General features: G+C 40.1%; 1 protein-coding gene across 4 annotated transcripts in view; it reads left to right on the top strand.

The window, feature by feature from the left end:
- The window catches only part of LOC107223933, a 134,374-nt gene that overhangs the window by 16,920 nt on the left and 89,762 nt on the right, over window positions 1–27,692 (top strand). For 2 of the 4 annotated variants that reach the window (XM_046734596.1, XM_015663802.2), the window contains exon 1: window positions 12,399–14,202. The exons of the other annotated variants lie outside the window; for them this stretch is intronic. In XM_046734596.1, the coding sequence (XP_046590552.1) occupies window positions 14,130–14,202 (73 nt within the window). In that variant the 5' untranslated portion in view covers window positions 12,399–14,129. Of the gene's footprint in view, window positions 1–12,398; window positions 14,203–27,692 lie in introns of those variants that run through there. 4 annotated transcript variants of the gene reach the window in all.

Genomic DNA, 27,692 nt, shown 5'->3' with positions numbered 1-27,692 from the left:
AGAAGCAGCCATTTACTCGAATGCGATACGTTTGCGATACACGGCAATCAAGATGGAGGGCTTGGAACGGGTCCATCGTAAACACGTGAGCAAAAGTTAAGAACCGGCCCTGACACGCTATCCGTATATACGTATGTACCTACACTTATACCGATAAGATGCTTCACGTTCAAACTGCCAATTGCTAACCTCGACTGATCGCGAATGATCCTACGACGCGGCGTCGAGTGTTTGTGTGCGTACACCTTCGGGATTCTCTAATGGAAAACGTACCTCGAGTCACGCGACTTGCATACGAATCGTGTGTACTTTCTGTCCCTTTCTGTCATTCCCTTAGAAGCAACTGTGACGCTTATTGGGTTGAGCCTCTTCCAAGCACGAGTGATGCATATTACGTGTTGACGTGCAGCGAGGTCTGAGTGTTTCCGATCGATTTGACGCAGTCTGCAAATCATCGTGACGCGTTAGCCGCACATTCCTGAATGTAAAAATTGACTTTTTATTAATTCCTGGGAGCAAATTGATTATTCAAGTACGATGATATAGGTAAATTTATAACGACCGTGGATTCTAACGCACTGTCCTGATGTTGGAATGCGATGAAAGAATATGAGATAAACATTTCTCTGATACCTACTTGCGAGTATTTTGCATATCAATTACGTCCCACTCCCTGACGGTGTTGCGCGTAATTAAAAAAACACACTGGAACACACGCATTGCCGCATATTTCAACGTGGAGAAACTTGTGCGGAGGTTTGGCTGCTTCGACTGCCGTAAATCACTTGATAATGTCAGGATTATCTCAAGTTTCACTTACATCGACTGTATTTCCAGTAAACGGCTAACGATACCTCGTCCGTCTAGTTATTTGCTCGTGAAATTACGTAACGAGCCTCTTCTCTACACATACCTGCATCGCGTAAATAATTTCATCCGACCCGAAAAATCTGCACGTACACAATCACGTGCAGTCGAATGTGTACGCGTGTGCACGGCTTCTTGGAGCAGCATCTAAATTACTTTTACGCCTGAGTTAACACGCTGTATGTTCCGCGCTTCGATCGGCGAGTGGCAGCTCCGAAATGTCCTTGGCGTTTCCCACAATAGCTATTATCCGATACCTGTACACCTAGTGCTTATATTGCAGATATAAATCGCTACTCGAGTCTCCACGTCGGCCCAAAATACCCAGTTGTATCAGGATTTCGCTAAATTGATAGTTGATGTGGCTATGTAATCAGATTCCGTGACTGAAACCAAGCGGAAAATTCTTCCCCAACAAAGTTCCGCAAGTTCCTGAGCTTAATCGAAACAAAAGCTGAACGTTTAGATGAGCTAATGTGAATAACGTCTTCCAGTTTCATCTGTTTTAACTATTTTCAGTGAAAGATTGCCAGTGAATTAAGAAACTAACAAGTTCTCGACTGACGAGCGGTTTGAGAAATGCCCCATTTCAAGCAATAACGAAGCTGCTTTTAGCGATATGGAATGATTGTTAATGAGTTCAGAAGACAGTACCGCAAGTCAACTTGACTTGTTGTATTTGACCAGCAACAGACCAAACACGCCGTGTTTTGTTTAAGTACTTACGTATCGCGCAATGTTCGCTATATTAAAAATCATTGACGGAATGAGGTGTGGCGAATTAAATAATGAGCAGTTCAGGACTTGACGAATGAAAAAAGATGAAAAACAATTAGACTATATTAAAAAAAAAAAAAAAACACTTCGTACTTAGTCCAAGAACTTCCGTATCCGGTGACATGAATTAATATCGCATTCGCTGCGGCTGAATCGCCACTGGTTTTAATCAGTTTTTAACACTTCCGCGCAACCCTATGGTGCACGTGTCTCTACTTATTATGCATGATCTATACGCGTGAATTAGCTGTTACACTTTATCGGAAGTAGAAGTCAGTTACGACAATTCATTAGACTGTCGATTCATTCGACTCCGCTACTTTGCGTTCCGTCAAGTCCGACGCATTCGATAAGTATATGTGTACCTACAAGGTGGAGGTCGAGTTTGCACCGCTTCTACTACCACGCTGTCACATGTCATCGGTTTTGCACATACACGCGGGCTCGTTGTCAGTCTATTTCACCGTGTGGCGCGTGTTAGCACGTGTAAAAATACATAATCTAGTGTTTGATGACGTAAGCAAGTGCAAGTAAGCCTCTGCAGTTATGCAGCGTGATCAAAGAAAGATTCTATGTCACAATCGAACAAATGCTAATCAAGCTAACCACCGATGCAGGCGTATTGCGATTTCTCTCCACCTGATAATTTCTGCCGATGTGGTAAGTTCACCATGACTCTGAAGCAGTTCTCCAGTCTGACTCTCTTGTCTATTCGGCTGAATGTAGGATAGGATCGTCTCCACCAGATTTGGACAATTTATTGTTTGGCTTGCTACCTTGCTGCGATAAAAAAGATGATTCCTCATTATCATTTTGAAATTTTTTGGACCGTGAAGAATCGCGCCGAGGACATATTGAAGCTGTCCAGGTTAGCCGGTGCAAAAATCGTTTACCACTAGCAAGAGACGCGAACCGGGGACGCAGACAGTGATAAAAGTACGCATCGTATCAGAAATTTATCTTCATCTTCCGCGGAATTGATTAATTATTCTCAAACGTCAAGGTGTGAGCGTAACTACACGCGTACTCGAGCAACTTCTGCTACTCTGTAACGGCAATCCTGTTGTGCTCTGACTTTACGATGCAGTAAACAGCGTTGATCGCGGTGATACCGAGCTGTATGCGCATTATAGACACGGGAGATCGAGCATTTGCACGACATACCATTTTCCTCCCACCCGGAACTCTCCTTCGTCACGGAATGACCAGTGACCTTGGCCAAATCACCCGCCACCGTGTATAATAGAATTCGCAAGACGATGAGGACCTTACTTTATTACGCTTTTGTTTCGTGTACACGAATCCACCGATCCCCATGGGAATTGAATGACGAGCGGAAACTGCGTGGGATTTTATACGGACTGGATGAGTGGCTAATTCTCATCATCAACGAACCATCTTGTTTTCTATTGAAACAGGTTTTTAAGATCCGCTCCGGCTTACGCGTCACTCGTGCCTGCTTCCCATTGCCATTTGATGATACGATAGATGAATATGTATAACGACTTTCTGTCAGGATCAACAGCACGTGCAATTCTCGCAAGTTTAAACGCAGTCAACTTCATTATTTTACACGCTTGGAAAATGACTCGCGATGACCAGTCCGTTATCGTATTACACGTACAATGAATGTCGAAATATCCGTCGAACACACTCAATGTCGCAAAACTTATCAATAAAGACATATCCTTCAGGTTTTCACATATTTACAACCTATATGTTTGCCCTTGGAATACCCTGATTTTAATGACGGCATGGCAGCGCTATTCCGTAGGTATTAAATTTAGCCTTCAGATTTAGGAACCGTGCCGAGTGTAAAATTGATTCGCAGACAGCATCGTTATAGAGAGATTGTTAAGGCTCATCAGAAGCCCGGTGTTAATGCCCCTGACATGTAAACAATTCGGCTGTGGGTGATATGACTATTGGAATAAATGAATCTCGTTATACCTACTTTTGAAGTTGCGGGATGATGTTTGAAATCAAACTCATTCGATTTTCCACAAAAAATACAACTGTCGTATTTATTCAACCCAGATTTGCGCATTCAGTGATTATTTCTTTTGCGACGCTTATGCAAACTGTGCAGAATAAAAACGAGAATTGCGATCAAGTTTTACTTTAGAGGTGTCGCAAAATTGACATCAATCTTTTTGCCACACTCATAATTTCAATTTAAGAAACAACAAATATGTAATTTCAATCCTTTCATGAAAATGCAAATTAGATGTTAAAGATGATAAAAGCCTCTATACGTAGGACACATGAAAAAAAAAAACAACGGTGACATTTTCAGCAACTTATGCTTCACGCATTTGAGAACAGCCGTTAGAACATCTGAAGTAAGGGAGTAGCATCTGATACATGGATTCGCGAATATTTTCATCCCGATGATGAATAAATTTATCATTTGTCCGAGCATAAATTACGTACTCGTTGACCACGAGACCTTATATGGGTTCGCACCTTTGATTTTGGGTCATTGCGAATCATCAATTTCGTGCAGAAGGTCTGGGGTTATAATCAGGCAAAGACAATTGCATAACGAGTGAATCATACACATCGAGAAGACTCGAGCAATGAATTGTGGGCCCACGCTAAAAATGGATGAAGCAATTTGGTGGAGTGACGAGGCTGTAAGATGTTCTGTCGTCTACCCGGCATTATAAATGAAAACGACATATTCATCTGATATTCAATAAAGCCATGAACCAAATTACGGGAGCAAATACGTTGAACGGTGCTACAGTAGGCTGCAGGGTCGTGGCATAAGGTAAGTGAAATTCTATTTCTGCAAAGTGTATTTGAAACGTCGCAATTCTACGCATATCTTTGCATGTATACGGAGTAAATTATCAGTCCGAATCGCAATTGACATAATCCTGACACCGAAACCGCAAACGAAACAAATTTACAGTGACATTAACGTAACTACGCTAAGCGAATATTTTCTGCTCACGATTCGCATCACTTATAATTGTCCATATTTACCAGTCGTTGGATCATATTGCTTAGCAGAAATTCTCTCAATATTGCTCCAAATATTTTACTAAACGTGGAGAGAAAGAAACAAAGAATTAGTTTAAAACACCTTCAACAGCAAAAGCTTAGGTATATAGTTGTAACGCGAGATCTTGCCAAGCGGTGCACGAGTAGTAAGTCAAAGTGAACCGAAGTCGAAAGAATTAATTAACCTAAAGCCAATCAGGCTATGAGATGATTAAATGGTAACAATTCCAAGACCGACGTTTTTAAATTGCGTGAGAAAACTCACCGTCAGTTGGCCCACGAGTAAAAGTTCGTACGTACGTAATAAACAAAATAGGGCAGAGGATACCCTCGGGACAGAAGGAGCGTTGACTCTGGATTTTTGTACTCACACGAACATGCGCATCCACGAGTCTCCGTCCGTGCGACTGAGCAAAATATAATTTACTGTATACGCATACCAAGTGCCAAAGACGTTTAACACCGGATCGTCGCTCCTCCGCATTCTCATAACCGTGGTGCGCACTTGGAATGAATGCCCATGTCTATTGGTGGGCTGTTTATTACGCGTTCATGATAGAGACGAAGATTGATGGTGTGCCATTGTCGGACTGGTAATTTTTCATTTTCTTATTCTATCCCTAGCGATCGTTGTAGATTCTTAGTTTGACAACGAGTCGCATCCGATCTACTCAGCACGAAGGATCCAATTAACCCTCGACCATAGGAAAAGTTACCCGTTCACCTGAAACTCGGCTGATTCGTAAATTTGTTAATTTTTATTGACGATTTTTACAACTAAGAAACTTTAGATCAGAAAATTTGCATGCGCGACACGCGATAGAATTTGCAAGGCTCACTTCTTTAAGATGCAAATTCGCGAAATACATGACGTGAAGAACGTAGCTGATTAGTTTGAAACTTAAATACGTCTTGGAACATTTTATATGGTAATATAATGATCCAGCATATCGTAGTTTCGACTGTACGTTATGCGATGTGAAACGTTGAGTGCTCATCAGATAAGACTGTTGAATTTCAACGAGACTCGAGGAAAGCAAGAGTCTGACGAATCATGCGCTATCGTGACTTAATTGGAATGTTGCATGCCTTATTTTAATGTTTCAGTTAATCAAGTTGTTATATCACCGCGCCGATGTGATTTATTATTTATTCTGCAAGTATTGTTCTTCGATTATTATCGGTCCAAAGATCGCTGCCACAATATTACGTGTAAATTGCGCATGGTATGCGAGTAAATTGTCGTACCTAGCTGGTGTTTACAGAGACACGGGTGTGCAGGTAACGCAACGTGGAGGCAAGGTCGCGAATTTTAAGTTTAGTTCCAGCGATAACTGTACATACCTATATTGCATATACCGCTGACATTGTGCGGCGACAGGTATTTTTTTCTTGAAAATACCCGCTCGCCGACTCCCTGCCAAAGGAACTGTTTCAATCGGTAAATAGCCACCTGCGTATGTAATACGTCGTGCTGTAGCGGAGAGCGTGTCAATTGCAGCATAATTGCGATTTCGATCGGTGTGCTTCTGAGCAGATTCGTTCATTTCGCACTTGGGAAAACAAGCTGTAAGAACGCCTCTTTCCTTCTTACGTCATTTCCCCGTTTCTGAAAGACATCCCATTTACCCCTGACAATAAGGTGCTCTCGAACATGATGCAGCGAGTTATCAGCGCACCTCCAAAATAACATTATTTCATCGTTTAAGCTGCGGGCAGCAATGGAGTATTGCAATTACATCCGTGACTAATGGACAATTTTGTCTGTATGGTGCGTATGTGCGTGAAAACGCGCTTCGCGAATCCTAATATTTATTTCACGTCACGATTGACTTGACCGAATGTGTTTGTAAAACTCTACTATTAGGTATGGATTGTACTTGCTCGTGCTGTACAACGATACGTGCGTCCCAGAATGTGTGTGTTACAAAGGCGTCACGGAGAAGCATTTCGTATTTCAAGTAACGTCTCCACATTGCATTCGTTCGTCATGACGTACATACAGTCGGTTGTATATTTGCATACGGTGTTGTACGAAGAATTATTTTAGAAAGTCAGAATTAACGTTAATTGGACGTGCAGATCGTCTGCGAAACAGTGATTCGATTCACGTCGCAATTCGTTTAACTATTCTGCATTTTGGTAACAAAGAATGATGCGTTCGTAGACTGATAATGCTGGTGATACGTTTATTGCGAGGGTACTCAAAATTTAGATCAGCAATTAATCAAACCTACCCCAAGAATATTGACTTGTTTCGCTCACTCCACTCGACTGGTATACAATAATCTTTTCGACCGTAAATTTTTACCAATCTGTGATCTGCGTAATGATCAGTTTGTCATTATTCCACGGGCCAAACCCGCCCCGTTACTTCACCGTGTATGTCAATTGACAAGTGAAAATATTCCGCGCTAAATGAAAATCGAGTGTAAAGAGTCTAGTACATGTTTTGTATAACAGGCCTCGTTGTCCGTGAACCTCAGACAAATCGTTTGTAGAATTACAGCCAAGGTTTCGCCAGAGTCGAGAGATAAGGTTGCTGGTCATAAAACAAAACTAATCTTTTTACCGCTTGTAGAAATATATAGAACGGTAAACTTAACGCAACTTTTATGCCGCGAGACACAAATTGCATGCAACGTTTTGCAACTTGTTTTCAACCGTCTGCCAGCAACCGGACCAAAGCAATTTTATTTAGCAATGATCAAATCAAGTCGTTGAAAAAAAAAAGAAAAAGAAAAAGTCACCGCACGTGGAAAAATTTTCAAGTATTTAGGCATCAGTTTTGCCAATTTTTTCTGATTTTTGTCAAGTGGCGGGTGTAGCGCAAAATATCAAGAGAATGCTTCGTCGGAATGTTCTTTATATCCGAGCACTTCGTACCCTGGTGAACTGAAAAGCATTTCCGTGATTAGCGACGTGTTGCACAGACTAATGAAGCTACGTATGCCTCGATCTTTATTTCGCCCCCGATTAGATTATTCGGAATGTTGCAGGAAGCGGATTGCAGCGTCGCACTGAATGCAGATGCGTATCGAGTCTTTGACTAGCCCCGCCTGACATGAATTGCGCAATGCTGATGGCATGTAACGCTAACTGCAACACTACGTAATTCGCAATTGCTCTCGCGGTGGGTTTGGATAATTTACAATCCCGGGATCTACCTTGAGATTTCTTGAAAAGAAAAAACAAAAAAAAATAAAGAAACGTTTTCCAGCCTCGACGTAAAATGTATAAACGTTACAGATATTGATATAGGCGAGATGCGATTGTACGTGTGTGTAGATTTCTTCATGCCTAACATAAGAGTGAATTCGGTTGCAACATGTAAACCCATCTACAGCCAATACAAAGCTAGGAAAAATAAGTTGATCAACACACTTATTTTTTAAATCGTTGGGAAATAATTGGCGGTGAACTGTATAAAGTTGATATTTTTGGGTCGTGTAATCTTGCTGCCACAATCGAATTCTACCGCAGAACTGATTATTTCAAAGTTGAGTTGTGAAACTTCCTCCAACCGTTTCTGAAATTTCATTACAACCTGCAGTATCCGGATGTGGAGATTTGATGAAATTGGGTCGTCTAATTCGACGATAAGAGATTACTGCCGGGGGTTATTTTTAGATGTACCGAAGCAAACTGTGCGTGTGTGTGTCGTCTGGACGAGTGGTCGACGAAACTTTTCGTGGTGGAGAAATGGCACACCCATTTATCGACGCGAAAACTATATTTTGCCTGCGGCAAAGCAAAGGTCAGGGGTTACAGGTGCGGAGAGGTCAAATCAGGCGAGAAGGTCTTTCCAGATGTTTAATATACGTATGTTACCTACCTGTGCAGCGTGTCTAACGCTTCTGAAGGGCAAACGAAGATTCTCCTGTAGATAAGAGCAATGCGTGTCGTGCGAGTTGATTAGCATATTATTATTCCATATTCAAGTATTTGCCATGACTTTAAATACCTGGAGTACGGAAAAAGCCTAGATAATAGGGATATTTGAGTGACTTATGCCGAAATTGAGCAACGCAAATACCAAACAAGTTGTTAACCTATCATTGCCACAACAACAATAAAAACAAAAAAATATATATATATAAATATCTGGCAAACGGACTAATTCCGTAGGATTTTTTTCCGGAGTGAAAAGTTTTTTTTGCACTCATCCCTTCATCTCGCAAAACATTACGCTTACTTCACTCACAGATTATACAACCGTCTACATTCTACATTGGCTGGGCAATAAAGTCGGACTCTGTATATCATCAAAAAGATTTCTGATGCGAAAATTGCTGCGCTCGTTCCGACTCAAGCAAAACGGTTGTGTAGCTTTCGGGGATGTTTTATGGTCAACGGAAATCTTCAATTGTCGATTCTCTTGGGAAACGATTATAGAAATCAAGACTGGCATAGAATATTAGGCAATAATTAACTTACGAGGTACAGGAATTTCATCAACAAGATTGTGAAATATCTTTTAATTTAATTAATAAACACGGGGAATCCCATCGATTATATTAGTAACTATATTGTGACACTTTGTCGCGTACGTTGAGCTGCATAAATTCAATTCTTCCCAACAAATCCCATGGATTTGGGTTTTCCACAAGTTTATGCCTACAGGTAATAGGACTTCAAAATATATAAGTTATCATAGTTGAACCTCTATGCTTAGAGAGTGTCGGTGTAGCTGTTCTGTATGTACAAAAACTACTGTTTGGCGATAATAATTTACTGGCATAAGTTTCTCGAAATAGACATGAGGAAGTATCGCTCAAAGCTGAAGAAAAAAAAAACTGGGCTCTAATCGTAAGCTTGAGGTGAAAGAAGAAAAAACTTGATACGAAATAATTAGGTTGGATTATCGGACACGATCTGATTTGAATTATTCATGGTAGAGCTGGTCCCTTTAGAATTTAGAGGAAATATAACTTGACAGGCTTAAAATGATTTCTAGGTGACGTTATTTGTTGTCTCATCAAGGCTAATCTTCCACTGACTTCGAACTGTCGAGTATCCTAGTTAGGTTTTATAGGCGTTTGCAAGTTTTCTTTGTTCACAAAAGAAGAAACAATAAATACAATTCAAAAAAGTACTCCCTTCAGTGTTGAAGGTAAAAAAAATAAATAAATAAATAAATGCAGGTGGTATGAACGTGTTTTGCAGAAAATTAGAATTACCAGGACACGTGCAAAGTATAACCATGGGCTTTGAGGCGGAAAAATGTAAGTTGGTCACGTCAAAAGGACGGATCTTTACGTAACCGTTTGCATCGTGGCCGTGACCATGACTGTGAATTTGAATAGAACGGAGTTATTCTCGACTTGTTGACCCATTCTTCACCATTTCTTTCACTCCAGCTGATTCGGTATTGTTCATTCGTGCAGTTTATAAATTATCTAGCACTGACGTGATGATAATTTACGCGTTGCGGTTTCAATTCCCTGCGAACGACAAGTAATGACGATTCCGGAATCAATACTCTTTGGAAATTTACCTGCTACAGGCGTCGAGTGTTTTGTCTATCATATTCGGACGATTATAGCACCAGTCTGTTATTCTCTGGATGTTATGACTTCGATGAAACGTATCAAGGACTGTGAAGAAACTTTTATTTTTGATGGCCATTTATGCACCCGGAATTAATGAGATTCTTAATTTGAATCGTATCTAATTTTCAAACTCACAATAGAATGAAAATTAATTATAAAATATTCTTATTATACCTATTTTGATCATAATTAAAAATTTTTGGAAATGTAGTAAGCACGTCGATAACATTTTCTAATTGATTTAGACACAGTTGACCACTAATGTCAATTTATTGAGCGTTCTAGTCGTCATTATGCACGGTATTTATAAAATAAATGATTACATCATGTAACAGTGATTTCTGTAATAAAATTTTTATTAACGTTCACTCATAATGAGGTAATTAAAAAAAAAAATTCGTTTTGTTGATATCGACTTAAAACACGATATCGACATTATTTTTAAGACATTCTTTTTCTGGCAAACTTAAACCTGGGTAATCAGTAAATGAGCTGTACGCAATTCAATAATACGTTATGATATGCATTGTAATTGTATTACGTCAAAATATTGAAAAGAAAAGATTTACAGATTCATCGTTACAATTATTTTGGGAATGAAGATAACCGTCCGATTTTTATTGGAATCACATTTATTTAGAAAAAATGAATCGTTACAACCGTTATCAGCAAATTCAGCTGGTTTCGACGATGCGCCGCTTTTTCTTTTGGCCGCAGTTTTATGTAGAAATTCACTGAAGAGTGAACTTTACGAATCTGCTAAAGCGTAGGTGTTATTTATTAAACTGCAGACAAAATGTCAGCGTTCAGTTGCATGAAACAACGGTATTGCAAAAGTGGAAAAGAAAAAATAGAATGATCGTGACACAAAGTAAGTAGTTAACATGGTTGACCTTCATTGGCGAGCCTAAAAACTTTCCGCTTAGATGCGTTTCGAGCTCATAAATCCTTAACAAATGAATATGTTTTTCTTCATGGAGTTATTTAAACGATACGAAAACTACTGGACCCATCGACTCCAAGGTTCAAGCGGTATAAGCTAAGAAAAGCCCCGTCGAATGAGATCAAAATACAAATCCGTTTACCCGTTCTCAGGATATCATCGGGCAAAGAATTTATCACAGATCGCACACAAACTGAAAATTATGGGGGGCGATTCTCCGGACCTCAAAATGTGAAGATGTCTCGACCTCTCGATTTGGGGTAATTCATCTTTCCATTTCCTTTTTTTTTTTTTTTATTCTCTTTTTCTTGGTTTCAAAAAATTTTATAACGGAAGACTTACAATATCCTAAATTGTGAGAGTATAAATATTACGCACTTCATCCTTTCACTGCATCAAAAAAGGATAAACTGTCATGTATTAGAGATTGCAAAAACGGTACCATGAAAAAAATCACCAGCTACAGTTCGTCGACGGAAATTGTACCTTTGGGGAAGAAAACAAAAACCACACAGGAACGCGAGATCGATCGACCGTGTACCTGTATGGTATAAGAGACGAAGTCGAAGGAAGCGCTAGAAGGTCACAACCAGATAGAGTGTTCCTTTCTTAACAGGCCCTTAGCCAGAACACATACCTAAGGTAGGCGTAACATGCGCAAGCTGACAAGCTGTCGTCGTTCGTCGTCGACGAACGATCGGGAGAATAAATACCGCGACACATCTTAACGTATCACAATATATACATAAAAATTAATAGAACGAGCACAGAAAGAATATAAATAAATTTTGGTAGTAAAAGCGTAAGTACAGGTGTCGGCAGAATTGTATTCATACCTACTCGATGTACCTAAATATATCCGATAACGAACGGAGAGACGTCTTCTAACTTTGAGGCGTCTATGCAAACACACACGTATACAGAGAATGCAGAGGAGCTAACCGCCTGTCGAACGATACCTGCGCAGCTTTTTACCTGCGTGTCGCCCCACCACGATCTCGGGCCGCCTTTCGTACAACGAGCACAACCTCGACCCACCTGTCGTTGGGCTCAGATCGGCGGCCGCCGCGTCGTGGATTGCTACGACGGTTTCCCCGAGGTTCCCGGGTGTCGGTTCGTACCCGTTTCGTACGTCGAGCTCGGGCCGAACGGAGCCCGACTCGATCGCGGTCCGATTTCGCCCCGATCGCCTTTCGGGCCTGCCTGCTTCCTTGATTCCTGCGTCGCGTCGCTGCTCATCGAGTAGGAAAACCGACGGTGGAAGGGGCAGCGCCGGAGATGACCCTCCGCATTCCCAGGAGGAGTGCAATCCGTCGAACGAACTGCGAGTGAGAGGAACGCGCGCGCGCGCGTTTCGGTGCGATTACGATTAAGTTTATCAACAACTCCCCCTACCAACGATACAACCCACGGTCGAAAAGGTCGAGAGAGCTCGATTGAGTTCGATCGAGAGAACCGAACGCAATCGGTAAACGGAGAAAAATCAACGATCGAAACATAAATTCGATAGGCGTGAATCGAAAGATCCTAGTATACATGAGTAAATAAACGAGAAGCCAATTTTCAAATAACAAAGAGACGAATGAACATCGGAAGTGAGTCGAGCGTCGAAAAGAATTATGAAAAATTGCACTACCTAACATTATACCTGCGACTATTCGGACACCCGTCTTTCCGTACAAACCACGTGACACGAACAAGTAGTCTCTGATAATCGAAGAAAGCTGTCTCGGAAACGCTGATATTGTGATAGAATCGTAACCGCCAAACAGCGAGCAGCGCGCAGCGCGAAAGATTCGCAGTAGTAAAGATCGGCTGTGATCAGACAGCGGCAAGTAGTCAAGGTAGACGTACGGAGAGAAGTGCGCGGTGCCTCGGTGTCGGTGATCCGCGGGAAACCTGCCTGTACTCGACGGGGATTCGCCCCCCACCCCCACCCCCACCTCTTACCTCGACGAGCGTCGCTGCCCACCACTACCCCGGCAATTCGAGTGCTACGCTAAGCGATACGACAAGTGCCAACGGCGGAAGAACGACGATTACTCGCGAGGCGTGAGACGCCGGGCCATAACATATTATACCTTCGCCACTCTACCGAAGCATAAATATGATATTTGACAACATGAACGCAGTACTTATTCGTCGAGCACCCCTCGTGACTACTTGAACCGGCTGAACGTCGCGATCAGGCTGTAGCTTTCAGCCTCCGAGGGAGGCGTGAGAAGAGGCTCGAACGGACCGCCGCAGCGTGACTTTGAGTTACTCGTGATAAGGTGCAATTTTCTTTTTTTTTTCCTTTCTTTCCTGTTCGTTTGGTTTTCGTCGGAATCCATTTTTTCGATTCTGACGACGGTGTTCAACTCTTGTGTTAAATCAGTCTTGCGAATGTTACTGGGTGACTTTAGTCGACAGGCACTTGTAACGTATCCTCTGACGTAAGGCGACGGTGACCGTTTGAAGTTTGTATATACGTATATATGTACACATGTGTATATTGTATAGGTGTACATATTTGAGGTGTAAAGAAAGTAAATTGGTGCTACAGGATAATAATTTCCGAAAAGTCTAGTGAATTGTTTGTGTTTTTGACGTGTATGTATCTGCGGACAAGGTGAGAGCTGAGAGTCGGTGATGTTGTGTGATTAGGTGGAGAAATATATAAATCAAGAACGCGTCTCGAACAGACGTCGGCTGATGCTTCTTGCTTTGTGTGCGTAAGTGATTAGCTGTGATAAAGTGTAAATTATATAACACGGGTAAATTACACTAGGTTGAACGTGCAATAAATAAAATCGTTTCTCGGTGGGATTTCTTTCGAGACGTAACTGTGTGGTGAAGTGGTTCGCCGTCTCGCGGTGCGGTGTGGCTTTTACGGTTTAATACCCGCGGCAATTCCACCGTTTTAACGATATAGTGCAATTGTACGACAAACGGGAATCGGGAAACGGGAAACGGATTGTGACTGTTCTAGTGAGGGTAGAATGAATGTTCACATTATCATCGACGCCACTGAAATATCGGGCATGGATACCAAGGATCATTACGTCGTCAAGGGTAAGTCCGATTTCCATAACGACACTATGACCACCGTCAATTACCGTGGTGGATCTTTCTTGGCAGCTACTATTATTTCACGTTATTTTTCTCGTAATCGTTTATCGGCCCACGGTGCATTTAGTCTCGGCTTAAAATTGCATTACTATACAGTGCACTGGCGTCTTTAAAATAAAAGAAAGAAATGCAGTAATTTAAACATTTCTCTCCTCGCCCACGACACACCTTATAACTGTAACTCCCACACTAGCGTATAGCGATCGACACCCGCGTCAATCTGCCATCGTCCAGAATACGTGATCATCCTACTGCCCATGTTCACGTTGAAGCATCATTTGTTCAATCGATGCGGCTGCAGCGAACAAAAATCTTGTATCGCGTAATAGGGAAGATTCTGCACAGATTTTATTATGTATACAATTATTTTTAACCAGCCACCTTTTTCTTTTTAACCATTTTCAAATTTTACTTATCAAAATTCAGACATTTTTGTTGTTAGACAAATGCTTTTACTTTTTTTACGTTGAGGAAAATGACTTTGTATAAAATCTAACGATAGGATTTTCGCTTGCTGTAGAAGTAATTACAGAATTTAGATATATGACAATATTTTCTGCACCAAGATAACTTTATAACCAGATTTATTTTCAAATGTTCACAAAATTAATGTCCCGCACATCTCAAGAAAGCTCCCTTCCGAAAAACTAATTTTTGGGTCTAAAAAAATGTTCAAATTCAACTATAAATCCATCCGGTTCGGCCTCGACCAATCGGACCTTTTACTTCGACTTGAATTAACCTGAGGCAATAATCAGAGGCCAAGTTTTTAATGATCTAAATATTCGTAATTATAATAATTGTAGTACTACGAAAGACTGCAGGTTCAAGTAACTTGACTCCACTTTGTGTTACGAAACTTGAACTGCATTCAAAGATACAGTCTTTACAAAATAAGGATCATTACTCTCGATCCAAAAATTTTTGAACAAGATACCTATGTTACTCGGTAGGAGGGTAAACTCTTCTTGAAAGCGAAACCGAGATCGAAACGATCTAAGATCCGCGTCCCGAGCCGGGGTTGAGGGCCTGATAATTGACCGGCAGAAACCGCTCCCAAAATTATACCAACCCGAACGCGGACCCTTCAGTAGGTACCTCGTAATCTAGCCTGAGGCATTCCCCGGCCTTCAGGCCAAAACGCCGTTTCGCCGGTCGCCAACCGCGATCGCAATTAACTAATGCATTTTGGCATTCTTTCCTAATTAAACCACTTTCGTCGCTAAGTGCAGAATACAAGCTCTCTCTCTCTCCAAATTCCTCGGGAACTTCTTATTCCACCCAAGTTATCGATCGGTATATTTTCGCTTGAAATTTGTTCAATAACTTAGCGTTATTGCGTATCTTTACCTTACCACATATCGCCATGTTCACATGTGTGCACAAAGTACATATAATATATCGACGTGTTTTCATCAAAATTTGCGTATATTTCGCGAAGAAGAATTTAAACCAACTTAATGAAACACTTGCAGATGTCCGTTATATTTTTAGTTTAACCATTTGCACAGGTGATGCGGAAAAAAAACCACTGATTCGATTATCATCGGCTCATTCGTATCATCAGAATATTCAAAGCTCAGTATCCTACGCCGGACAAAGTTTTGCCAATGAAAATTTAATTTTTCTCTGGTGCTCAGAAATTTTATTTGGAATATTTAACCCTCGAAAAGCGGGAAACCTTTGTGAAGTCTAAGTCGGGCAAGCGTAACATTGTATGTTGGGAAAATTTTTGAAATGGGCCACGCGTTCAATTTCACGCTCAGTTTAGACCTAGGGCTATTTTCAACAGAGAGTCGGTGTATTTTTAGCAGATCGTATTTTACAATTTTATAAACGTTCGAAAACGGTCAGCGCTGCATTAGCGTTCAGCGATGTCTCGAACCGAGCCGGTATTATAAGCGGCCTGCAGAACAGCTGTTTCGTCTCTTAGCATACAACTCGTGAGCTGCTTATTAAAGCAGGGTACAAATTGTTGAGCAAACTGTCAGGTTTAGCGGACATTTGACGCATCTTTATAAGTATTTAAACACACATATTAGGAAGGACAGAGGTCACTTTGTCCGTAATTTTGCTAAGGCGATAATCCGTTGTCTGGTGTTCTATATCGCACGTGTTCTCTAGAGTGGGGTAAAAAAATGCGAAAGACCAAAAAGTCAACGAGACGAAGTTTAAAACGTAGACAGACTGTAAATACGAAAATTTGTCTTGTAGAAAAACGAAAATTGGGAACACAAAAATGTACAAATAAATTCAATCGGCATTTTTTTTTTTTTTTTGAGAATGTATAAGACTACGAAGGGCAAAAGGGAAGGGCGAAGGGATGAAGTTACGCTGATATTTCATTATTTTAAAATTCATACCTCGCAAATTTCGGGTCTCATTTCGACAATCTCGCATTACAGGTTACATGGTGCGGGATACCTGAAAACCTCACGATACCTTATCCGGCCGTCGTGTATCTGAGGGTGTTTATTATACGCGTTGCGCATTGTATTCGGAGATTAGAAACCTTTCGCTTTCTTCTAATTCGTTTATTCCACTGGTAGTGTATATAAGCAGCGTGCAAAGATAATGGCGATAAAAACGTACATCCACCTGTACTGGGTATAATTCGATGTTGATTGAAGCACCATATATTAATGAAAAAATCGTCTTTGGTTTTCACCAACCATTATATGACCAATTGTTCAAAAAATACCGTCCGCTCAAATTTGCATCAATGAATTTTTAAAACAGAAGTTATAACAGCTGACTTCTGGATTTTTTCTGTATTCAAATCGCGTTCGTAAAGCCGCGCAAACGATCATTACAATATTATACAATCTTATCGCGGCGTTGGGTGATGGAAACGGGATAAAAATTACTTGACATTAATAATCAACGTCACAGTTTTTATTAGTTTTGTTTTGCAATTATGTATTAATTTTATCTCACTGCATGCAGATCGCAAAATATTCCAGCCTGCTGCTAATAACGCTCGCAAATATTATCACGCTTACGTTAGTTCTTACGTTAGTTACGGAGTTCTTATTTTGAGATAAAGAAATTAAACTTTTCCACGTGTACAGTGCAAACAGACTTATCGTCAGTTTTTAAAGAAGTTCTTCTCATTTAAAACCATCATGTTACCTTATAGAATTCTTTTCTTCGGTTGAGATTCCGTCGATTTCTTGCATAGCTGACACAAATTTTTTACTTCGTAAAAAACACATAGGTATTTAAAAAATCATTTGGATTCCAGCTGTAATTGATGAAATATGTTCTTAGGGGAAAATCCATTAACGAAAACCAAAGTATTTTGTTGTAATTAATAAGATCCAGAACATCGTACTGAGATGAGATGGCGCTGTGCATTTGCCAATGAATATACCGTGTCTCGAGATTAAGCGTATTCTGGACAGTGCGCAAGAGCAGACCAGCCGTGAACTATACCTAAAATCTGATGCGTTATACGTTGCGCATTTAAGGTATAAGTTGCACAGCGAAGCATCTCGAATGTGCGTAGCTATACGTATCGCATACATGTATACTTGACTTATGCAGTCGGTTAAATATGGCCGTGACGACGCGGATCTCTTCGAATTGAAATCCAGACACGTCCTTTGCATCGCGTCGACTCTTCCGATGCATCGGCCTTTTCCGTGCGCGATGTAAGCCCGACACGAATGGATACGCACGAATATTACGCGGAGCCGAAAGCGCAGATTCAATTTCCGGCAATCATTATTATATATCAAATGCGTAATAGATCACAGACGATTGAATAATCGACAAAATTACCGTCTTCATGGTTCGGCGGGCGAAACCCGGAATCGGCAGACGTTGGCCGAGTGCGGTGAACTTGACCCAAATTTTTCACCACCGTTTCAGGTACAGCAATCAACCTGAAATTGTATTTTGACTCAAGCGTAACGCAATTTTCAGCCGTCGAATGAATTGCCTCCGGTGTTGCAGCTTTAATTGCTCGTTAACCCGAAACTCAAGTTTAATATCTGTAGTTTATAAATGCGTGTAGAATTTACTGCGCGGCGTTGCTTTTCTGCAGGCCTGTTGTATCAAATAACACCCAGTTATTTGTCGCCATTTGTCACTTCTTACACACGTGTAGATAATTTGTATTCCCTTTACTTTTCGTTTCGTTGTAATTAGCCCCACCTGTGATCATTAATGTTTTTTTTTTGTCAGCTCGGAACGATATTTCTTTAAGAATGTTGGAGTATAATTATGCTGTTACTTGTCTGTTGAAATACAATGTATCAGTAATATGTAATGGCACATGTAATACTTGAGATAATGACACAGGCTGCAACGGAATCGTCTTTCAAAAAAAATATTATAGATGTGATGGTTTTATTGAGCCAAATCTATATCTGTTTTTCATTGTTTGTTGTCACGTATATATTACGTGATGTAATTTTTTTTTTTTTTCTTATTCTTTAAAATTCAGAATTTGTTGTATTTTTTTTTTTGCGTTTAGATAATTTTCATCTATTTAAATAGTGTCTGTACATATAAAACCAGTTCGAACTGATAGAAAGAGAATTTAAAGGAGGAATTAAAATGAAAAAATTAGAAAGAGAAGAAACCGCCGTGAAACTCCGATCGATGATATGAAAAGAAAGACTACAAAATAACTAGAATTATACTGGTAGATATAATTTTTTTTATAAATATTGTTGCTATCAGTAATGTTTTATTGTAATTTTATAGCAAAAATAGCGTTTTATAAAAAAAATATCACATGGAAAGTATACGTGGTAGATATTTTTCGTTACTATGTTTTGATTCAAGAGCATCATATCCATTATAACTACACATAATAATGAGAAGGACAAAAAAAACGTTGTTGTCTGCATATCAGTGTGATTGATGAAGAATAGATCGACTAATTTTGAGAACAAATTTTATGGATTGAACTTGAAAAAGGAAATGAACAAGGAAGCATCACTTCTTCGATCGTGACTGATTCTTTGTAGCCACATATGGATCCGAATAAAAGGCAATTTCAATTCAAATTTGACTTATTACAGGCATCTTTAAATACAGCATCGATTACTCAAGCTATATTAGGTGCATAGCAGCATAATGACACCTTTTTGTTAATATTCCATTACCAAAGACGACTATAATTTTTGTTAGATCGCGAGGACGCTACAGCGGTTAGGATTTTCACTCATTCCTATTTTTTCATAATATAAATTCATCGTGGAAAATTTGTAAACAAGTTTTCATTTCAACTGACAATTTCGCAACTTTCATATCCAGCTATATTTTTCCACGATTACATGATAATCGTGGAAGCTGCAGGCTGTTTTTACTAAATATACATACGTAAAGTACGGATAAATTTAGCTCATATTAGAATTGTGCGTAATTATCTCTCAACTCTGGCACATATGAACGACTGCTCACTCGTTGTTTATTTTTATCTTACAATTAGCTAGCTATGGCCTTAAGCCGTAATGCTTGGATTGGCATTATACGCGATTGTTTTTTCTTTCTTTTCACCCAGTCGATGCCACGTTCTCTAGGCATTATGATACTTGTTATTATTACGTCGCGGACTCGCCAAACGCGGTAATATGGTTAATAATAATTAACGTATAGGCCAAACATACAGCGATAACCGAACTAAACAACATATCGCCGTGTAAAAAATAACGAACCGCCGACTTCTAGAAGCATCGAAATAACCGAACAACAAACGGATGTCTACCATCACTCTTGCCTCTTCTCTGCCTCTCTGCCATCACACTCTTCCATCTTGTAATATTATACACAAAATCTTCGGACCCACTCCGAGGTCCCAAAAGGAACGCGCATTAAGACAACGCGCTTCCTTTGATATCATATGTAACACACGTTCCGTCAATTATCCCAATTGCTATCAGTTATTTTTGGCGCCACGCCGACGCGTGACACTCCAAATTGTCAGATATTGCCGAGAATTGCCTTGAACAAAATATCGTAATTGTTGAAAAGGCTCGGCTTGACCTTCGTTCCTCGGATCGGCTCTGACCGGTTTCTCTCGGTGAACAAAAACTAAAAATTCATTCATCTTCTGCCGATCTTTACTTACCTTCGGATATATACAGAGTGAATTCGCAACGACTGCGATCCGAGAGTAACTGTTTTCCAGAGCGACCAGCTGTCCCTAACCACAAAATTTTGACATTTGTGAATTAAGCACAACTCTACCGACAACTGTCAATATTTTTGAGGTGCGTACATCGCGGCAATCTGTCATCTACATTTTTGAGGGTTGGTCGTCCTGGCAAATTGCTGCTCACGAATTTTAGCGCGTGCGCATCAAGTTTCAACAGACGACGGACCATGCAGTCGTTAGGAATTCACTTCACCGTGTCACTGACCAAATAATCCATACAAGTGAGCGTCAAAAATATCTTTCAGCATAATGGTTTATAACTGAAGGTCGTGGCCGCCGTAGTTTCCTGTAGAGAAAAAATTACCTCACGTATCTTACGCAATATTTCAAGTTTTTTACTTGCACCCATAGACATAATTCTCATACGCAAGTGAAAACGTAAACGAGACGTGCGACATTTTGTGTGTAAAGGATTATATGAACGTTCTCAGTTTTATCTCCAAGAATTTCGCGAAATTGCGATATCGTTGATCAAGACGCTGCGCATTTCTCTGCGCGTGCCATCGGATATTTATAACCAAACCTCAAATTGAAAACTGTAGCCACTGCAATGACTGGTCCACATAATTACACAATGAATCGCCGCAGATGGAATCGGACTGACCACACCAAGTTATATGTCACTTATTTCAGGGTGGTTCGTTCATTGCTCATATTCGTCTCACGGCTCAGCGATAAGTGAGTATGTTCCAATTTCGATCGGAGAAATTCAGAATTTTTTTACGATATGTATAAAAACTTGGTCAAAAAAGGTGAAATATCAGAAAAGCAATCGGTCGTGGATTTCTGACTACAAGTCGTGCACAGAAAAGTTCTCAAGCCAGTTCAGACGAAGTTCTCACGGCGTTTTAATTGTAAGTTATTAAATAATCCTGCGCTGCGCGAGGATAAAAAGAACAGAAATGCATTTTCATTATAACGTATGTAATTATATCCTTGGTGGAGATTATTGGCTCCACGTGGCCGCGTTCCATGCGAATTACAATGTACCCGATTATTTTCTTCTCTTTTCTAAACTATGTCAGCTGCAGCGTGCAACGCGAATCACTGAACCTTCTTACTTCATTCCTTCAACTTGTAACAATTATGATCTATGTGTGTTTACTGCTGGACATTAGGTACGGTTTAGAAATATCAAACAAAGGTCTTCTGCGAAAGAAATAATACCTTTGTTAGCAGCATACTGTATAAATGTAGGTCTGGGCAGTAATCCATTAGAGTTGGTAAAGTATAGAGAGATCTTTGAGTCAAGTGGATATCTCATCCTCAACCGCGCAGCGGTAACCTTTGAAACAGTCTAATCTCCTTGGTCTGACATTAGAACTTACAGTCGAATGGTTGAAATTTACGGGTATACGTCATACGGGCATAATGGTTGTTATTTTGCTCGTTTAGTTTAGCTGTATGCGTAAACACGGGGTTTTAATGGCGCACGCATTATCATACTTCTTCGGTTGTGAGTGACAATTCTGCGCGGACTTAAGACTATAGGTAATAGTACGCGACAAACAAGTTACGTCTGGTTCTCTCATTCTCGTGACATAACGATAAACCGATGAAGATCGTTAAGATATGTATTATTATACTTAAATTTTCATTACCATCTTTTTTTCCTTCGTTTCGTAGGAAATTTCACTGAAATTTACGTTGAGATTGATATGAACGAAAGAGTGTTATTTTTTCTTCGTTGCATAAGAATGACAAGGCAACGACTGTACTCGAATTAATTTTACAGTGAGTTAATTTAAATTGAAATATAAATCACTATTCTTTAATTCCAAAATATAATAGAACTGAAGCAGTTGTATTGGCAAAATATAAATTTTTACTGAATTTCGGGCAATTGTTAAGTTGCAAAATAACGACTTGGTTTTGATAAAAATTCATCATTACAATAATGTCACGAACTTCACCCTCGTGTTGAATTCAAGGAGTAGACATGTCAACTATAGCCCGCTATTCCAGAAGCTCAACTTCGATCGCTTTAATGACGATGACTAATCACGGATTGTTAGTGCACTGGTAGTTGTGTCGAGGTATTTTCGCTGGAATGTAAACGACACTTTTCCACTTTCGTTGATCACCCGATAGAGCAACTCTTGTAGGGGTTCGAAGTCCAGGAAGCTGAAATTTTCGAGGTCAATGTAACTTTTTACTATACTACTGCCGAATGATCCTGCGTCGCGGAGAAATCTTTAATTTCATGCCAATCAGTGTTAAAAGTAGTATAGTACGATCTACTTATTTCCAAGTAGGTATGAGCGATGTTGCAATAAACATATTTACTGCTGATGATAATCCAAGAATAAATTTTCATTAGATACGGGACTATTTATTACTTATGTAGAAAATGACTTTACACGCTTATGTTTCGTAGACTCATAACATTTTATACCAATTGTAAGCTAAACAAGATATTACTTTACATATTCGACATACGAAATGATCGCTTACGCGGTACATCAGTTATGAATATCATTAAAATAATTCAGATTTTAACTATCTCGCATCTCTTGAAGAATGGTTATGAAATACCTGGCAGTTACTACTGATCAGTATGAGAATCAGTCTCGTACGGCTGTGTCTAAGCCCCCCACTACCATGGTAGCGAAAGTCGCTTAGCAATTGGTCTTCGATAAAATCTGTCTGCCAAAGCACTTCCTTTGCTATGCCAAGGCAGTAAGTACTTACTGGGCACAGTAAATACCTCAGCCTACGGTCGATGCGTCTTCTTTTGCTGATCACGCCAAGTTTTATTCTCCTCAACAATAAACCGGTTTTTTTACGACTCCGCTACGAACAATCGTCAGCAACTTACTTACTCCTTTAATTGAACAATCAAAAGACTTGTAATCAGACATTAAAAATTCAAGTCTTGTTGTAATAGACAATTTTATTATAGCGATCGGCAAAGAGGGGTGTAGGAGAGACAGCGGCATTCATTCATTAGTCTATTTCAGCCTACATGTGATCGAGTGATTACGTGATACTCTATGATTATCCTGGTAGCTGTCGACTGTTAAACCGACTTATACTGCCTTCGCACGTCATTATGCCACGGCAATGCGTACTATGCTGACAATTATGGTCTCTCGTACAATCTCTGAGCAATCATGTCTTATTTATCGATCCGCATTGTGTGGGGTATGGGAATCCTTCGACATTCTCCCACATTTCCGTAACAAGTCCTTCGTCCTGTACAAGAGAGCAACGTTTACTAAATTTTTTTGAGAGTAATCAGTCAAAAATTCCCTCTGTACGCTGACGAATTGTGGTCTAACGACAAGAGCGTGATCGGCAGTGGGAAGCATGGCTCCGACCGTTAGCAAAGTGGTAACCACGGTCATCGGTGCAAGTTCAAGGTCGTTGCGCTCAGCGGTGCGTCTACCTTCCTCCTTCTCCCTTCTCACCTTACGCCTGGCTACCTGGCTCCTGCCTGTCCCGTCGCCTCTTCTAACCGAGCCGTGAGACCACCTGTTACCTTTGAACACCGACCGCGTGTCTACGTTTCCCCTCTTGTGTGCATCTAGCCAGTACGGCTCCTCCGAGTTCTCATGCTTCCAACCGCGTTAGCGTTCCTTTCATTCCACTTTCATTCCCCTTTCATTGTGACCTCATACGGTCCGGGTCGTTTGTTATTAGGACGCCACTCCGCTCCGAGAGTGACGGTGTTATTTTCAGAATTACGCTGTTAGCCACCTTGGTCTTGGTTGTTTTGTCTCGTCGTCGAAGCGTTGGATCTCAATTTTTTGGAAATCGCGAAAAGCGTCTGAAGTTTCGATCAATCACACGTTATAGCAAATTCAAATTTTCACTTTCTCTAAATTCTGATCAAGGAATGTGGATAAGTGTCATTGAGTCTTCAAGATCTTATTTCGTCAGTTTTCGATCTATCCCGATCGAATTTTAGATAAATCAATCGATCAGTCAGATCGTACAGCAGTTTTCCGCAGTTCTCATCGTTCGTTGAAACAAAACCTGGTGGTGAATAGTCACGACGATTTTCTGACAGTCTGTCTTTTTCGGCAAGTATCGAATGGTTTGAAACATGATGTGGATATTTTTTCAAAACCACACGATGAGAGTCCTACGCACGGTGCGGCATTGTTAAATCAGTAAAAAATTACGTAATTCCATAATACTTCCACGGGCAAAATATACGCGGTCCCGTAGACCTCACGACTCGGAATCACTTTTACTTTGTCCGCGTCAGGTACAAACTACGAGACTCGACGTTCCAAAGATGTTTACTTTCACCTGATCATTTATTTATACCCACACTCGGAAGGCCTGGTATTCTCCCCTAATAAAATATTTTTACGACAAAATTCTTCCGAGCCATGGTGTAACGCAGTTGTGTTCTAAGACATATAGTGTTTCCGTTTCGAGCGTGTAAGGTTATACCATAATACGCCTGTCAGTATTGTAGACACGCGCAACCGGAGGCGGAAGACATCTTTCCTGTTTACCACGTTGCTTCTTCTTTGAACTCGGTTATTTTCGCATGATAAAAAATTTGTAACGTCAATTGTTGTTTCGTAGAAATATTTGAGTGGAAATTAAACACACGTAATATTTTCCCAACTTAAGCCGGTGAAATTTATTACACCTATGTAACTGCAGTGAAATGTCACTTAGAATTAACGTCGGGACGTCGATCCCTTCGAGGATAGTGGATTGATTGTCCGACCGCAGGTTTGCCGATATTGTACTAGCTTATACTCGACAATATAGCGACAATCAATTATGTTTCGAGGTGGGAACCTTGAGGTAATTTCGTAAAAATACCCACTCCACCGGTCCGCTAGAGACATTGACACGTAACGGTCTACTAACTCGTTAATTGTCATAGGCACTGTAACGCGGTCGTGTTGACTTCGAGTACCTTAACATACCTACGCCGAACACCTGTAAAAATCGTATCGTGCATTGTAAGTGAGAGCTTTATGCCCTCGTTTTCATATTACCCGCAGCGACCTTAAGCCATCGACTAAATAGCCATTCTAATTACTCGTACCTACACTTATCCCTTGTTCCCATCTGTATTGCGGCACTTCAACTTTTCCGAACAAGTGTAGAGGTGTACTCGCTGAGGGATACATTCAACCGTTGCAAACTGCTTTTAATACAACATCACACCGCGGGAGGAAATCCGACACTGCAAGAAGGAGGCTTGTTGTACATTTAAAACTCCTTTGATATTGTAAACGCGCGCTCCATTTCACGCAAGGTCTTTCCTCCAGGTGCTGAATTAATTTTATTGTCATCTACCTGTGTTGGTACTACACTTATTCCGGTGATCGGGAGAGACCTTCTGTTTAACTGCACGGCGAGATCGATTCAGTACGCTTGTTGAACCGTGGAAGAAATTTATCTATACACAAGTCGGTTCTTTTTAACGCACGGTTTACACTGCTATAACGGATTGTCATAAATATGTAATATCCATATACCAGACGTTTTTCTATCGGCTAACAATTTTCTGTGAAAATACCCTTGGAATTTTTTTGCGAATATTCGGAGAAAATTGAACCATGAATCAAGTGCACTCAGGGTTTATTCTTAAATATTGAAATTGTTTGTAGAAAATTTTTGATCTTGGAAAAGACATAGAGAGAGAGAGAGAGAGAGAGAGAGAGAGAGAGAGAGAGAGAGCGAAAGAGAGGTTGGAGAAAGGAATGAAGAAGAAAGTAGAAATGAAAACACGGTACAAGTTGACGAACGTGACCGGGTTCTTTCCGCTCTATATTCTCTTTGACGCGGAGTCAAACACGTTTAGGTATCAGTTTTGGTATCAGGGATATTCAGTGGAAAAATCCCCACTCAGTGAAATTGATCGACGTGATGTTCTGAAGTGAAGGATAACGGTTGAGAAATCAATTTCTTCTTTGTATTAACAGTCACATGATTCACCTTGTGTGTTAACTTATTTATAGCCAGTATAAATTATTTTATGCAGGATCGGGGAGACAGGCACAACGATAACGTGCCGCCAGACCAATTTTTCCACAAGCTGTTGAATAGCCGTTTTAGACAAGGAGTAGGTACATTGTATTATGTGCATGTGTGTACAATATACGTATATAACAACGTAAATTATCAGTCACCATCGCGCTTTTAGCTTCCTGTGAGGGGGTCTACGATAGATTCTTGGCAACTGTTACTTTTATTACTTTAACGCCCACATCCGCAAAATGATTGAATAATTGGTAGCTTACATTATTTTTTATTCCAACGTAAGTTTATATATATATATATATATATATATATATATATATATATAAATAGCTATCAAAAATTATCATGCGGTAGCCACGAGGATACGTAATTTTTCTATGGAATTTATGATCATGCTAAAATGGACGCGTGACAGGAACTGAGGAACTATATCCAGTCTAGTACGCTTGTTTCGGAGATTGGCTGAACCATTATCTTTCCGTGTAGGGGAAATTTTGGGACGAGACACCAAACGATCCAATTGCTTTCGACTTTTTGGTATTACCGTACTCAACCAAGTCATGTGAACATACATTTGTATCAGATTCGGGAGCCAGACGTTGATTAGTCTGGTCAGAATAAAAAAATCTCGATATTTGCATGAATTGTACGTATTTTAGTATTTTAACACTTTTTATATCTTCCTGTATGATTAAATTATGAAATAAATAATAATCCGAGAAGTATTTCGTAAAAATTATGTTAATTTGACGAATTCAGAAATAATCTTTGAGTTCCATTTTATTTATTTTTATTCTACAAGATATTTTACAACTCGTCTTCCTTCTCCATTCATCGGCAACAGAGATATTCAGTTGATTGAAAAATAAATCGACTGGTGATGCCGAATGAAATGCAAATAAAAAGAACACGCATGGCGTGACGATGAAGTGAGAAAGAGAGAAGTAACTATAATTGAGAGAAGTTGCATAATTGCGTAATTGCGCGTACCTGCATCAACGCAAAATAAAAAAAAGCAGTATATGCGACAAGAGATGACGTTGAAGACTGTGAATATCATGAATTTTAACTCCGTTGCACATTGCAGAACACCTTAATAGTCAGGCATCAGATCATCTAACTTTGAATCTAATATTCATGACTACAAATCATGTCGGTCTTATAAATTAAGTCCCGGCAATAATTGTCAAGACAAAGCGGTACGAATGGTTTGATTACAGAGAGATGACATTTTTTTCAACGAATTTCGATTCACCCTAATTAACAATACAAACGAATCACCCCAGCTGAATGTACAACATTGTTT

This window comes from Neodiprion lecontei, chromosome 3 (genome assembly GCF_021901455.1).
Source record: "Neodiprion lecontei isolate iyNeoLeco1 chromosome 3, iyNeoLeco1.1, whole genome shotgun sequence".
In the NCBI taxonomy this organism is placed as follows: Eukaryota; Metazoa; Arthropoda; class Insecta; order Hymenoptera; family Diprionidae; genus Neodiprion; species Neodiprion lecontei.
This window is presented reverse-complemented; position numbering and strand designations above follow the sequence as displayed.